We start from the raw sequence: 14,487 nt of genomic DNA, 5'->3' as shown, positions 1-14,487 counted from the left end.
GAAAGAAACGTGTTTAGTCAGTCGACACTGTTTTACCAACAGTTGATACAATAAAAACAAAGAACGTTTTGGATACCAAAGTTAACCTCAAAATTGCTTTGTCCGAAATTCGTTTCACTACATTACGTAGTACATCATAGATGGAGTAAATGGTCGCTACATTAATTTTTTAGAGGCGTAAACAAAAGGAATTTCATTATTCTCTCGTGAGTATTTATAGGCAATCAAATTGTCGTTATGATATAATAACTTGATATATCTATGTACTATTGTATTACTTCCACAAGAAACTTGTGTATGAAATTCATGTATTGCTCTCTGCTGCTATAATGAATGCGTGTCGCTCCCACATATGCGATCTGCCTAGGATACTGCTGGATTCAACGTCCACGATCACAGGTGGTCTTTTATTAGAATGAAACGGTGTCACGAAGTTAGATTGCATCACAATTTCCACAAGAATCCAAGTTTAGTCGTTGAAAACAGGTAGAAAGACTCAAGCTTCTTGATACAACGCGACGTTTTCAATATATTCTAATACTCGAAATCCTAACGTACTACGGTTCATACGTTATAGCGTTTTAGCTCTTTCCATTTTATCCAGATAAACTGTAATTGAAACTAATCCTTCTAACAAGTGCACGAAGGATGAGCCGCTTTGTGGTTTCTTTGAATAATTAAAAAAAAAAACGTAGGGCAAAGCGGCATCCGAAAGGGAGGGTGACCAATGAGCCAGTAATGGGGTGAATTTTGGCGCAAGTAGCTTCAGTGCTTCTGCGGGGTTCTATCTGGGAAGAATGTGCGTCCGCCTATTTGCAACAATTCTTGAGTAAATCATCGATTTTTCGCGAAGCTCGTTACTCGCAGACGTAAATAGAGTTGAAAAAACTCTGGAAAACAGTAAATAATCAGTTGCGATCGATCCATCGTGCAATTCGCAACGGATCAGCAGTGGTTCGGAGCAATTCACCCTCCCTGTTTGAAGGAATAAGTGCTCCTTAAGCTCTCCCGGGTGATAATGTCTCCTTTCTACGTTGGTGAGTACTTGCCAAGCTACGGGGAAGCTCCCAGACCAGGATCTGTCTCGTAATTTTGAAGTCCTGTGGACATTTCGAAAGATAGGAAGTTACGGGGATGACGAAGCGGCTCGCCCCGAGCACCATCCCTATACGTCAAGGCGATTTAAACGAAACTTGCACGAGGAGCGCGACAGGAAATGTCGTACAGTGATGGCGGGCGCTCGGTACGAAAGTCCAGTACGAAGTCGCCGAAAAAGTTACGCGTGACGAAGGCCGAAAACAGTGATAAGACTACTACGACGATAAGCTACAATCATCACAATCATCACGGGCATCGGTTCACCGACAATCCTCAGCCTTCCGTGCACAAGCGCAACCTATACATTGTTTCTTTTCCGCTTATTCTTCTGTTTAATGTCCTACGAACTCTTCTCTATCAGCTGTTCGTTATCTTCAAATACCTCTATGCCTCAACTTCCCATCTACTTCAACGACGACAGGTTGTGAGAAACACCTGTCAGTTGGAGATTGTTGTTGGACAAGAATCATCAGAGGGTCTTCTTAGTGTTTCTACTGGACTCCGATCCACTGAGGAGATGTCACAAACTTCTCGAAGACCTGCTGGACCAGGACCAGGGGATCCATTGCTTGCAAAGCAGAAGCATCATCATCGAAGGGCTTTTGAGTTTATTAGCAAGGCTCTGAAGATTGATGAGGAGAATGAAGGTATTAATTAATATTAAATATATCCATGCAGCAGAGACCTTTAAAATGTTTGATACCAAAGTTTTTAAGGAGGACATATATTCAAACACTGACAATGAGTATACTTGACAATACAACTTGTTTCAGCTCTTTTTATGTGTCATAGGTATAGGTCGATGTCTGTGTTATTAGAATCAATGCAACAACAATCAATTTGCATGAAAACTAACCATTATGGTTACTAGACAGGCAATTAGATCCTCCATAGTAGTAGTAAATGTTACGATATGTACTTATAAAACAATAGTTGGTCAAGGATAGCAAGTCACTCTTGATTTGGTCTCGCAGGAGCTTCATTTCTTAGAAGATATGTCACTGTCTAATTTGAGAAAAACGTGAAGAACACATATTATTTTTATAAGAGAATATTGGTTATTCGCATAGATGATATTGCATGTTAGGGCAAAAAGAAATGGCGATCGAGCTCTACAAGAAAGGAATTGGAGAATTGGAGAAAGGAATAGCTGTGGAGTGCAAAGGCGGTCGTGGTGAGGTTTGGGAACGTGCACAGAGGCTACAGGAAAAGATGCGTACAAATTTATCCATGGCAAAAGACCGTCTCGACTTTCTTGGTGCGTATTTTCATTATTGTGTACTGTGAAAAAATATTTATAGTATCCCTTTGGAACAATATGCAGAACTCTTTGAGAGACGTACTTTAGTTAGCATTAAATCGTTAAATTTATAATTCAAGACAAATTGAATCCTATGCCAGTCTGTAGCAATGACTTGTATTTAGTACGACTCTCAAAAATGTATAAAAATAATAATTTGAGCGTACGTACAATTTGTTCAATGTATATAGCATGTTAATGTGCCATTTCTTTCTTCCTGAGTTTACGTGCTACATTGTTTGTTGTAAAAGATTATCTTATAAAGCACAATCTTTCTTTTTCACTCGGTGTTTCTTTAATGTACAGCAAAAGAAACAATGCGGCGATATTAAACTCCTATTACAAAGAAAAACAAACATAGAATCTCATCTTTTTGAATGTTCAAATCTTGATCAACTAGGCATTACCAAAGGTAGCATTATAACCAATTAATGATTGGTTTTCTGACATTAGATCTTATCAGACTAACGAATCTAATCACTTAAGTAATAACCTGTCGATCGATATTTGTAGCATTAAATGCTCCTTTCAATGGCCGTATAGCCTACTGCAGCATGGCAGAGAATGTTTGTACTTTTTGTAGCAAGTGTTTGCGAGCTGAAAAAACTGGAAATCTGCGAAGAGGCACAAGAAGATGGACAGCATAAAGAAGAAGAACATCAAAGAAAATATCTAAGAGCAAGGCGTATCTCTCAGAATACACAAACTCATAACACCCTGACACAGACAAATAATAAGACCACAGCCAACGTACAACAGACACTGGACTCGACCCAGAATACATTTCCACAAATACCCCCAAAAACTAGCCAAAGGCCACGCTCTCCAAAAAATCATTACGCTCGTGCCGCAGAAGGTATAATGCATTTCTTGGCTATAAACTTTTTCATTTATAGAAATTTTTTCTTTAGAAATTAATTGCACTAGCGGCACACTGCATACTGCCTGCTTGCTATAACTCTCGCACTTGAGTTATAATTGCATAATGCACGTGTCCTCACTCTATCTTATCCTATTTAATTAAGAGACTCTAATTTGAATATCGAGTGGTGCTCGTTCAAAATAGAATCTTCAAGCCTAGAGCTTCCTTTAAATTCAGATCGAATAAAAAACGCTAGGATTTCAATTCAATTCAACGTTATTAACAATCCATTCGTCCTTATGAGTGAATAGGAAATTAAGTGAGGTATTAATGTCACGTGTGACGCCATTTTTAGCATCAGGACGAAAATTGGCTGTGCCTGGAAAACGAATAGCTGGTTCGGTAATGAGTAAGAGTCAAACGTTGCCTCGAAGTATGGGTCGTTCGACTCCTACATTGCCTTGCCATAGAACAACACCGATAAAGCCATCCTCGACGCCACCATCGGTGAAGAGACAACTATCTGTACCTGGAAACGGTTCGCCAGTAAGAAGACCCGGCACGCCAAGTGGTACGAGTAGCAACAAGGGGACTCCCACAAGAAAAGCACCGACTTTGAAAGGTGTAGATCCAAAATTGGCCCAGGTAATCCTGGACGAAATTTTGGAAGGTGGAACGGCTGTGCACTGGGAAGATATTGCAGGGCAAGAGGTAATACCATTCTAGGAGTAAAATTATTTTTTATGAACATAGCAATGTTCAAATTCATATAGCATATGAATTCTTTATTTTGCTTCCAGACTGCCAAACAAGCCCTTCAGGAGATGGTGATTTTACCATCCCTGCGTCCAGAGCTTTTTACAGGATTGCGAACACCTTCCAGGGGACTTTTGCTTTTTGGACCTCCTGGTAACGGCAAGACTCTCTTGGCACGTGCAGTGGCTACGCAATGCAATGCAACTTTCTTCTCGATATCTGCGGCTAGTCTGACTTCCAAGTATGTCGGAGAGGGCGAGAAATTGGTCAGGGCGTTGTTCGCCATTGCCAGACAACTACAACCGTCCGTAATATTCATTGACGAGGTGGATTCACTTCTGAGCGAACGAAAGGATAATGAGCACGAGGCATCAAGGTATGCAAAGACACTTTTTTCCCTCCTGTTTATAGTTTTATAATGGTCGTAACGAGCTAATTGATTTTTAGGAGATTGAAAACCGAATTCCTGGTCGAATTCGACGGACTACCGTGTAGTCCAGAGGAGCGAATACTCGTGATGGCAGCCACGAATAGGCCTCAAGAATTAGACGAGGCTGCGCTTAGAAGATTCTCCAAGAGGGTGTACGTGACTCTACCGAATCTACAGACCAGAATACTTTTACTGAGAAGACTTTTGAGTAAGCACAATTATAACCTGACGCATGAAGAGCTCAACCAAATGGCAGTCTTGACCGAAGGCTATTCCGGAAGTGACTTGACTGGTCTGGCCAAGGATGCTGCCCTTGGACCCATCAGAGGTAAGACGAAATACATTCCAATCGCACAAAATACCGTCATTAATCTATCAATGATGGCTGAACGATTAGTACATGATCCAGTCGTTCATCCTTCCACATTCCTTTTTATTGATACTTGCAAATTATTCTTTTCGTAATACAAGAAGTTTATTTTTTCCTGAACACAGAACTCAATCCCGAGCAAGTGAAGGAGATGGACGCGAATTTAGTACGTAGTATAACGATGCAAGATTTTCTTGATTCTCTCAAGAGAATTCGCAGATCCGTGTCGCCCGCGAGTCTCGCTGCTTATGAAAAATGGAGTCTGGAGTACGGCGACGTGAGTCTTTGATTATCGAAAGTGCCTCGTAAGGGACTGCGTGACTAGTTGCATTCTGGCGTTTCTATGCTCCGGTTACGCAGAGTCTGTAAGTAGTTAAAACAAGAGCAAAAAAGCGATGCGAGCAAAAAGAAGCACGAGAGCACTACTACATAGTTGTTATGACATTTTAAAAGCACACGATGTATTTAAAGTACACGTAGGCTTTCGAATCTCTTAAGCAAATTCCAAATTAGGCATAGCGTAATAGAATTTAGTGGCCATAGACAAACGTCCAATTATCAGTCATCTGAAGATGTAGATTTCGAGGTACACCACTTCCTCTAGGGTATTATAGCCTTACTACGTACAATACTTAGATAAGAATTGAGCATTATCGTAGTAATCCATGAAAGTTATATATCTTCTTTTTTACATTAGATTTATCTACTTCTTAAGATGAAATCTTTCATACCGAACTCTATAGAAAATTTTGGCAATTTTTTCCTTTGTTAACAAAGTCAATTATGTATTTTATTCTCCAGGTCTTCTTCAAACTGTTGCCTTCGTAAGACAGTATTACCATACGTACAAATTATTGCTTATTCGATTAATGAAACTATGAGCAACCTATTATTATTCGATGGCTCCCAATATTTTTTGTTATCCTAAGATCGGTGTAAGACTAAAACATCCTGGGGATACGAAAGTATATACGAACATTTGCTTTTATGAAAAGAGAGAAAGAGAAATTGATAAGAATTGAAAAATATCGAAAAAATAGAAATGATAAAACACATCCATAATCGCAACAGTGCACGTCCAATGAGATAATAACGAGAATAAAAGAAAAAAGGGTGATTAGAATGTAGGAAACTGTTTTATCGTAGCGTCGCACAATCTCTTTAAAAGAGCGACAATTCATATTCAAATTGTCAATACAAAATCGAAGTATGCGATCACTATGAATTAAACTCTTCTTAGATTCTTCACTCATAATAACTTTCGTTAAACCATTCATAATAAAGTTACCACTGTTTTGTGCTTCTCCAGAGAAACTCTTAAAATCCTCCAATTAAATACTGTTGTAAATGACACTATTACGTATAAATGATAATAATATTTGTAACCATGTACATACCATGCAATACGTATATTTCATATCGAAATTGTGTAAAGGGTCACTATAACTTTTTATCAGGAGTCGAGAATTCATCTATATACTTATTCGCAAAATTCTAAACAATATTGTACAGAGCAAAGAGCAAAGATTATAATTGGATCGCAAGTAAAACTTGATACTTTGGGTATGCGTGTGAATATAGGAGTGTATTCTGATTCCCACGTTGAATTATTGATTTAAATGCAAAATTTATTGCCTGAAACAACGAAGCAAGAATAAGAAGCGTACCCCATCGAGAATATTAACTTAATGTTATTGAAGAAAGAAAAAAGAAACATGATTAGTCACAATTTACTATTAATATTTTATCTTTTTGATAAGAACGTAGAGGCAGATTTTCAGATAAGTTTGCCATGCGTTCAATCGATTCTTCAAATATTTCAACGACGAATTAGTAAAAACGTAAAAAGTTATTGTAAAAATAGTTATAGGTTTTTGTTATTCTTGTTTTTTTATCTTATAGCGTAACAAGTAGTCGCAACCTAATGGTTTGCTCAATGATCATCAGTACATAATATAATAATAAATACTTCTCTGAGTTGTTCTAGAAAATATTAAAACGTTACAAAGTTTTCACGCTTTCATATTTGTAATCTGTTGTTTCGTTGCGTATGTTATTCTTCTTTTAAATTATCGTTACATTAAAATTATACAAATGTCCGTTCTGTGAATGGTAATTAGAGGTGTGATACATAGAGATAGTTAAAATAAAAAATGATAACGGAAACAATGTTTCAGCAAAAAAAGATGCGTTAACGGAGCTTCTTTGTTTCTCTTGTAAGCTTTTAATTTGATAAAATCTTTCTGCTTCCTTCCTGACGTAAACCATTGTATTCGACAATGCAGGTCAAAGTTTAAGTGTTTCTGAAGTCAGTAATATCTAAGAGCCTTGAAGCACTATTAGCACGTGGGACAAAATGAAAAGTCTCCTCCGAATGCGACAAAACTTTCTTACCGTCGTTATAAAAATTTTTGTTTAAATTCTATTAAACGCCCCCTATTGTTTTTCAATGAAAATCGCGTATCGTATCCATGTACAGAACTAAATCGAGCGTTATGCGAATTCAGGAATAACATTTAAAAAAAAAGAAGCAAGGATACGAACGCGTCGAGCGAAATTAAGTTATAAACTGATAATTACTCATGAATAATTTATCTAAGATTAAATTGCCAAGTTATAAATATTCCGTTATACGAGTGTTAAGATTTTCAAATATCTCTCGTATATTCCAATACGAATAATTTTATCTCTTTGCAGTCCTAATACTTATTGCCTTAAGATCAATTGTACATAAGAAATAAAATATAATAACAACCTTTGTTCACGGTAATTTTGTTACTTTTACTTTGTATTTTCCGAATTGCTGTTGTTATTATATACAGGGTATACAAGAAAGCGAATGAAAGCACGTATACAAAAAGCTCGAATCTCTCTCTAATATCCGATACGCAATACAAACTGTCCCTCTACCAATTTCTCGAATTGTTCGTTACGCGCCATAACAGACTGTACAACTGTACAATTATACAAGTAATGAAAAGATAACAGGGATAACAACGCTTTACCTATGAATTGGGTATCGCCCAAACTCTTCTTCCAACTCGCACGTTACAACAAGGAAACAGCTCAGCCCTTAACCGGTTATTTTGCTACTTTTATAAATTCTAGCGATAATTAAATTAAGAGTGCGACACTAATTAAAGAAATCGATGCATTGTATTTCGTAATTAATGTTATAAGTTAAGCCTATTAAAACTGTATTACTATGGAGAAAGGAACGCGCTTCGTATACAATTATTATCGTAATAAATTTTCTATAAAGATTCTTCCTACAGGCGCGGCAACTCGTATTTCACTTTATTTAATACTCATACTCGTGTTATAATAATTATATTTATAAATAATGAAAATATTTATATTAAATTGTGTGACGCGTGGCAACGACCGATGTATATATATATATATTGGATTTGATGAAATATATTGTACGAAGCATATAAGAATGTCGATCACCTTATAAAGATATTGGACGGGGGTGGAGGTTATGTCTAATTTTGATTGATACGTCATTCGATGAAGTACGATTTGAATGAATTATTCCAGTTAATCAAATTCAATATAACATTATACAGCTAGATTGAAGTATTTCCTATGGAAGATGTGGATTTAATAGCTCTTAGAGCTTAGCAATGCCTTGTTCTGTTTACTTCAGTCCTTTGTAATATTTATGTATTATTAATTTTATTATGTGCAATTGTTATCTCACTGATAAATCAGTTTTCATTCAAAGTCATATATATATATGTCTTATATTCTATAGATCTTTTTTTTCTTGTGCCTATTTTGTATAGGCGGAACAGGAAATTCGCACTATGTACGTAAAGAAGATTGACTCGAACGTTTATCGGACTTTGTTTTTGATTTATACTATATATATTTTTTTTACGTTTTAACAATGTGGAATTCTTTATAATTACGCGAAAAGTGGTAATAACGTTTTATCATTTCTATGCGCACCTGTGAGATTTCTCTAGTCCCCCTTATGTACATATTTCGATGCGTCATTAAAATGATAATGATACATTATATTCTCGTAAGAAAAGCGTTCTTACGAGAATAATAAGAATTACTGTCGAATGTTAATTAATTAATAAAATGATATTACAATACTGTAGAGAGCATTCTTGATCCATTGTCAATCTCCATAATTATTCTTACATTGTGCAACGAGCATTGTCAATTTGCAAAAAAGTTAAGTTTTTCAATATATATATACATATATTTATTTATTTATTTATTTAGCAAAGGATATTAAAAAGAAATATAATCTACTTTACCGTTCATACCCCAGCTAATCTGTGCCATATATAAGGTTTTCAAGAGAATTGTAGGACACGATGTATTTTAAATATTTATTCCTTTTTCTTTTTCATTCAAAGGACAATTTGTTTTTATTATAAGATAACATTATCCTAAGCATTGTCGAGGGTTTGGCGCCCTGCCGTACCTAAATTACTTTTTATATAACACTCTTTACTTTTTACGTCTTCCCTCGTTTCGCTGATTAATTAATCCTTAGTCGCAAAATTCACGTTTTCAATCGGCTGTACCGCACGTCACTGTTCTTCGTATGATCGCGACACGTATTCCGCGTTGGTATATGCCCATTGCTAAATTTGTTTATCCTTTCATTATCTTTCCGTAATTTTCATCGACAATCGTTTATTACCTTGTCGTCTCTCTCGTTGCTTAACAAATCGACACTGGCTTCGTAAAATTGTTCTCATGTTCCTCGTGTCAAAATCGTGTTCACCTTTTTTGCCCTCATTCTTTTCCATTCGTCGAACAAAGATTTATCGTCGGTGGCGGATAGTAGAACCGTGCCAGTAGATACCGCCTGGTATTTCCTGCGCTTTCATTGCCATCCGTGCATCCACTATTTATTTTCCATTACTCTTCCCGCCAACCCCTCGCAATACGTTAATCGTATCGCGCGGGGGGTGGACGACATTGGGGTTCATGGCCGTGGATACCCCACAAAAGAAAAGAAAAAAAGGAAATCTAGCAAGACTCGACACTTTAAAATATCGAGTATATCAAATTGGATTTTTAAACCCCATTACGCGTAACGTGCAATTCTGCCAACATACTAAATTCATTAATAACCTATGCGGTGCATCCTGAATTCCTGTGTAGAATTAAAAATGCTCTCCTTTGGAATGATTCGACTGCTGAGGTGAAAATAAAGAACAAAGAAAAGACAGAGCGAACGAGAGAAAAGTCAGTAGTGATATCTCGTGGCGAAAATGAAAATCGACAAGTTTTATCCGGTAAACCAGTATGGATGGAAAGAGAGGTAGGGAGTTGGGTGAGCAGGGGAGAGTCAAGGATAATCAGAAAAATAACATTAAAGTTAAGTGTCGCAGTGCACTATTTCGTACAAGAGTCAGAAATTATTGGGTTAACACGCGTCCTTAATAATCGGCTTACTGTGGGAACGTGTCTCTTATGTACAAAGGATATACCATTGTAGCGCTGGTAGTTTCATTCGATTGAACAATTTACCTGGAAGACACGGATAGATTAGAAAATCGTGTCGAATGGCGAATAATCGTCTCCTTTTATTCATTCACTAGAGGTTTGAGTTAGGATTGTCAGTACGTAATTGTTTTATCAAATGATCCCTTGGGGAGCAAACACTTAAACAAGCTACTTTGGCCCGATTTATTGACATTGCAGAGATTATGGATGCATATGTTAACGAGCCAATAAGATTAAACGCAGTTCGGACACTGTACACGATTGTAACGAGGACGTTAACACTTAACGTTAACACTGATCGATGTTACTCTTGGAATGTGAATTTATCAATTTTCATTCGGACGTGGAAAGAGACATTAATGGAAAAAGTATGTATTTCGTTTGTTTCTTTTTTTTATCAGCTTACAATTACATTTTAGTTATTGTAATAATTAGTGTCACTATCTGTCTGTACAGACGGAGCGGAGTCGCTAAGCCCACCCACCACGTGTATTTTTTTTCGGTTTTCTTTTCCTCTTTTTCGCTTTGTTTGTAATCTTTTTTATACCACATTACATGCTTTTTTTGAGCCTGAGTTTTTTGAGCCACCTGTTACATGTGAGGAAAACAGATTGGGGGGAACAGGGGGGAGACAGTCTATCAGAAACCAAGAGAAAGGAGAATGGAACCAAAGAGAGAGAGAGAATAAAAAAAGAAGTGAGAAAAATACAAATAGAGATAAAGTACGAGAAGGAAAGAAAGAAAGAAAAGAAAGATGGAGACCTAAATGATAATCTTACAAACTCGAGAATTGGTATCTGAGATTACCATAAAAACAAGCGTTTTCATCTACATCGAACCACCGACGATAAATACCCGCGCAACATAGTTTTAATTTCTTACACGTTTTGTCTCGTTTCCCTACATATCAGGTTATTCAGCCCAAACGCACCACCTGAACATGGTTTTACCATAAGACTCAAATGGGCGCACTAATTTCAGGTGGTAGGTTTCTACTGAATAACCCTGATATATCGTGTCGCACAAGAGAGCCCTGCATACGTAACGACGGCGCGTCAAATCGAAAATTCTAGCTACATCACAGGCATTGTGTCTAGCTACGTCGTTTTTCTTCTTTTACTTCGTTTATCCCTATCTTATGTCTACGTCTCATCGTCGCACACTCGGCTGCTGATCATAAATGAACTTTATAATGGCATTTATTACGCTGATATTGAAATAAACTATGACAATTGTTATTGGGAGGCATATTAAAAAATGTAAGGTCATAATGATAGCGTGCGTTCGCGTGCACTTCTGGCACACACCATGGCGTGAATGCAGGGCTCTTTTTCATTTTAGGGGCCTCGAAGAACCGTTCCGCTGATATACCTGATTCACTTAGTAGCGAGCTTAGCTACGCACGTCCATAGTACAGGTAATAGAATTTTAAGTTTCTCCAGTGTCAGTCAGTCTCGCCAAAACGTCTTCGTCACGAATAATAATTTTGGATTAACGTGTATGAAATACGTATATCAACCCGACCGTTTCTCGCTCCCGTCTACGACAGTTGTTTGGAAATATTGGACACTAGAATCGAACTACAGTGTAAGATGGGAGCCACGTAGGGTTTACTGTTTCTCTTGTTTTTTAAATCTGTTTCTGTCATTCCCTCGTGCACGGAATTATACTTTCTCCATGCTGGACTATTCTTTGTGACATAAATAAAGCGTGAAAAAACATAGGTATGAAAAATCTCAAGGTCTGTCGATCGTTTCTTTTTGGGAAACGGGTATATAGGAGAACAATTTCTGCGGAAGCCCCTGGTGTCGTATGTTCCGTACGTAACTTTCAGCTGATTTCAATTGGTACGATCAGTTTCATTGCGTGGGGTATTGAGGCATGGTGTAAGTTACCATGGCCGGCTGTTGGCCCGGCTGTAGCGGAGCTGTGGCAGATGGTGGAGCTGCAGTCGCTTGTCCGGGTTGCCATGTACCAGCACCTGGGGCAGGCATCCTCATGCTGTTCATATACTGAGCCTGCTGTCCGTAGTATTGGCCGTAGTACTGAGTAGGCTGCAAGAACTGTCCTTGCATCTGTGCGTATCCTTGAGGATACCAGTAGCCCATTTGCTGTCCATACCCGTAAGCGTACTGGCCAGCTCCAGCCGTTACCTAGTAAGCCAATGAACATTATATAAAGTATCTGATCCATGTAGATACATCGTATTTGCATTGTAACATTGCAATTCGGTTTATTACATAATAGGAGTTTCGTGATTGTTGTCAATAGAGTCGAGAAATGAGAGAATAAAACGTTAAATCAATCTTGTAATTATAAGTGGTCATCGTTTATAATAATAACCTGTTGGGCTTGCTGATTAGCATTGGGTCCCACACTGTTAGGATCTCCGTTCTCCTTTCCCCAAAAGCACTTAACGATGCTACCATTAATCTCTGTATTATGCGTGGACTCTATGGCGTGCGTTGCTGCTTCCTTGGTTGTAAACTTGATAAAAGCATAACCCTTATCCTTGAACACTCGGATATCTTGAATAGTACCAAATGGAGAAAAGGTTTTTGTTATCAGGTCGTCTGTGATACCGTTTGTGAAACCGCCACAGTACACTGTACAGTTGGTCGGGCTGCTTTGGTTGTATACCTGCCACGGGACAAACAAAATGGTTAAACATTTTATACAAAAACCGATCCTTGTATCAGTCAATCGATAAAAAGTAGTTTATAAGCAACACCGACTTTGGCCAAGGCAAGACATATCAAAGAAGGACATACTTTCGCAATTAAACAAAGAGAAAGATTATAAGAATCCTTCATTTTCAATGAAGTTCTATATAAAGAAAGGCTCTTTTGCAACAGCTGTTCATTGATTGATGGCTCCAAAGATAGTTTATGCAGACTTAATGTGACAGCAATATATAATACTCATTGCGTACATTGACAAATGCTGCACGAAAACACAAGATATTACAAATTATTTCAACAACAAAGTAAAATAAAGTTAACGCGTTAAACTTGTTTGAATTTTAAAAATAATTAAACATTATGATTGCAAATCAATCAATATTAGGATATGAGATAAGCTAGAAGAGGTCGAGCCCCACGAACCTCTTCGTAATTGGGTTTGCTGTTGTTAGCATGTCTTGGCCTTTCAGACCGTGGTGGTGGTGGTTTTCTAGTTGACCAGTTTGTTCTGATACAACGTGACCCTATCCACTGTCCATTCATTGCTGCTATCGCTGCCTCAGCCTCAGATTTCTTGACGAAGGACACAAAAGCATATCCTTTGCTCTTGAGAGTCTGGGGATCACGTACAATCCTACAGTTGCTGATCTCTCCAAAGGGTGCAAAGGCCTCCTTAAGGGTTTGTGTCTCAATCTCAGGAGAGAGATCGCCAACAAATATGTGATGATGATTACTCGTGTCGAGCTTCGGCTGATTGCCAGGACTGGTCGCCCAGTTAACCTTCATCTCCTTGTCCAGGAAGGATCGTTTGTTCATGGCGGCCAGCGCTGTAGCCGCGCACTGGTGATTCGTGAACTCGACGAAGGCATAGGGATCGTTGCCGGGTTCCCGAATGATCTTGCATCCTTTCACAGCACCAATTTGTGAAAAGAGCGCGCACAGAAGGTCCTCCGACACCGAAGCGTCGAGATTCCCCACGTATAGCGTTCGAGGATTGCTTTCTTCGCTCATGCTCGCGCGGTGCTGTTGCTGCTACTGCTGCTGCTTCGGTGGGGAACGAACAGCTACCTTATTTCACTAAATCTCCTGCTTTGCTGCTTACGGCCTTAATATTTACAAGTCACACCTCCAGTGCGTCCCGCGTACATCTATCTCCGCCCCAGCATCAGAAACTCTCGCAGTTTCTCGCCTTTTCCAAGGAACACGGACGGTTCAACGTGAAGCTACACCCAGCCTCTACGTCATACTAACATAAAATGGCCGACTGCCTACCCGACCACTTTCCCCTCGATCATCCGCGCGAATAACCCTTATTCAATAGCCACCAACTCGCCGCTTGTAATCCAATCTCTCTAAATTCACTGCTCGCGAAAGAGCCGATTTTAGGATATACCAGCAGTCTTCAGGATCACGATTTCACCCACCGAACACCTTTAAGAACACGTGTTTTTCTAACCACCCGTCGGATTTCATAACAGGTAGCGCGAAAATGCCGGCGAGCTATTGGTC

At 38.4% G+C, this 14,487-nt stretch overlaps 2 protein-coding genes across 5 annotated transcripts; one reads left to right on the top strand and one right to left on the bottom strand.

The window, feature by feature from the left end:
- The first annotated feature begins 80 nt into the window (after positions 1-80).
- LOC107262793 (spastin) lies at positions 81-8,930 on the top strand. 4 transcript variants are annotated; one of them, XM_025080274.1, is made up of 8 exons: positions 81-206; positions 1,460-1,745; positions 2,186-2,356; positions 2,982-3,254; positions 3,616-3,971; positions 4,061-4,392; positions 4,464-4,774; positions 4,942-8,930. In XM_025080274.1, exons 2-8 carry the CDS (start codon positions 1,616-1,618, stop codon positions 5,103-5,105), a joined length of 1,737 nt encoding a protein of 578 aa, XP_024936042.1. In that variant the 5' UTR covers positions 81-206; positions 1,460-1,615; the 3' UTR covers positions 5,106-8,930. The 4 variants fall into 4 exon arrangements, with proteins under 4 accessions (XP_024936042.1, XP_024936041.1, XP_015584824.1 ...); XM_025080273.1 differs by lacking the exon at positions 81-206 and adding an exon at positions 493-1,037 and having other exon boundaries at positions 1,123-1,745; XM_025080275.1 differs by lacking the exon at positions 81-206 and having other exon boundaries at positions 1,608-1,745; positions 2,169-2,356.
- A 224-nt stretch (positions 8,931-9,154) lies between these two features.
- Positions 9,155-14,424, bottom strand: LOC107262797 (nucleolysin TIAR). Its single transcript, XM_015729341.2, has 3 exons — positions 13,402-14,424; positions 12,641-12,937; positions 9,155-12,450 (listed from the first exon to the last, which is right to left on the bottom strand). The coding sequence occupies exons 1-3, from the start codon at positions 13,987-13,989 to the stop codon at positions 12,157-12,159; spliced, it is 1,179 nt and encodes a 392-aa protein (XP_015584827.1). The 5' UTR covers positions 13,990-14,424; the 3' UTR covers positions 9,155-12,156.
- Positions 14,425-14,487: the final 63 nt, after the last annotated feature.

Source organism: Cephus cinctus, unplaced genomic scaffold, assembly GCF_000341935.2.
Source record: "Cephus cinctus unplaced genomic scaffold, Ccin1 Ccin1_scaffold0129, whole genome shotgun sequence".
NCBI classification, from domain to species: domain Eukaryota; kingdom Metazoa; phylum Arthropoda; class Insecta; order Hymenoptera; family Cephidae; genus Cephus; species Cephus cinctus.
The sequence above is the reverse complement of the archived record's forward strand: the minus strand, read 5'-3'. Positions and strand labels throughout refer to the sequence as shown.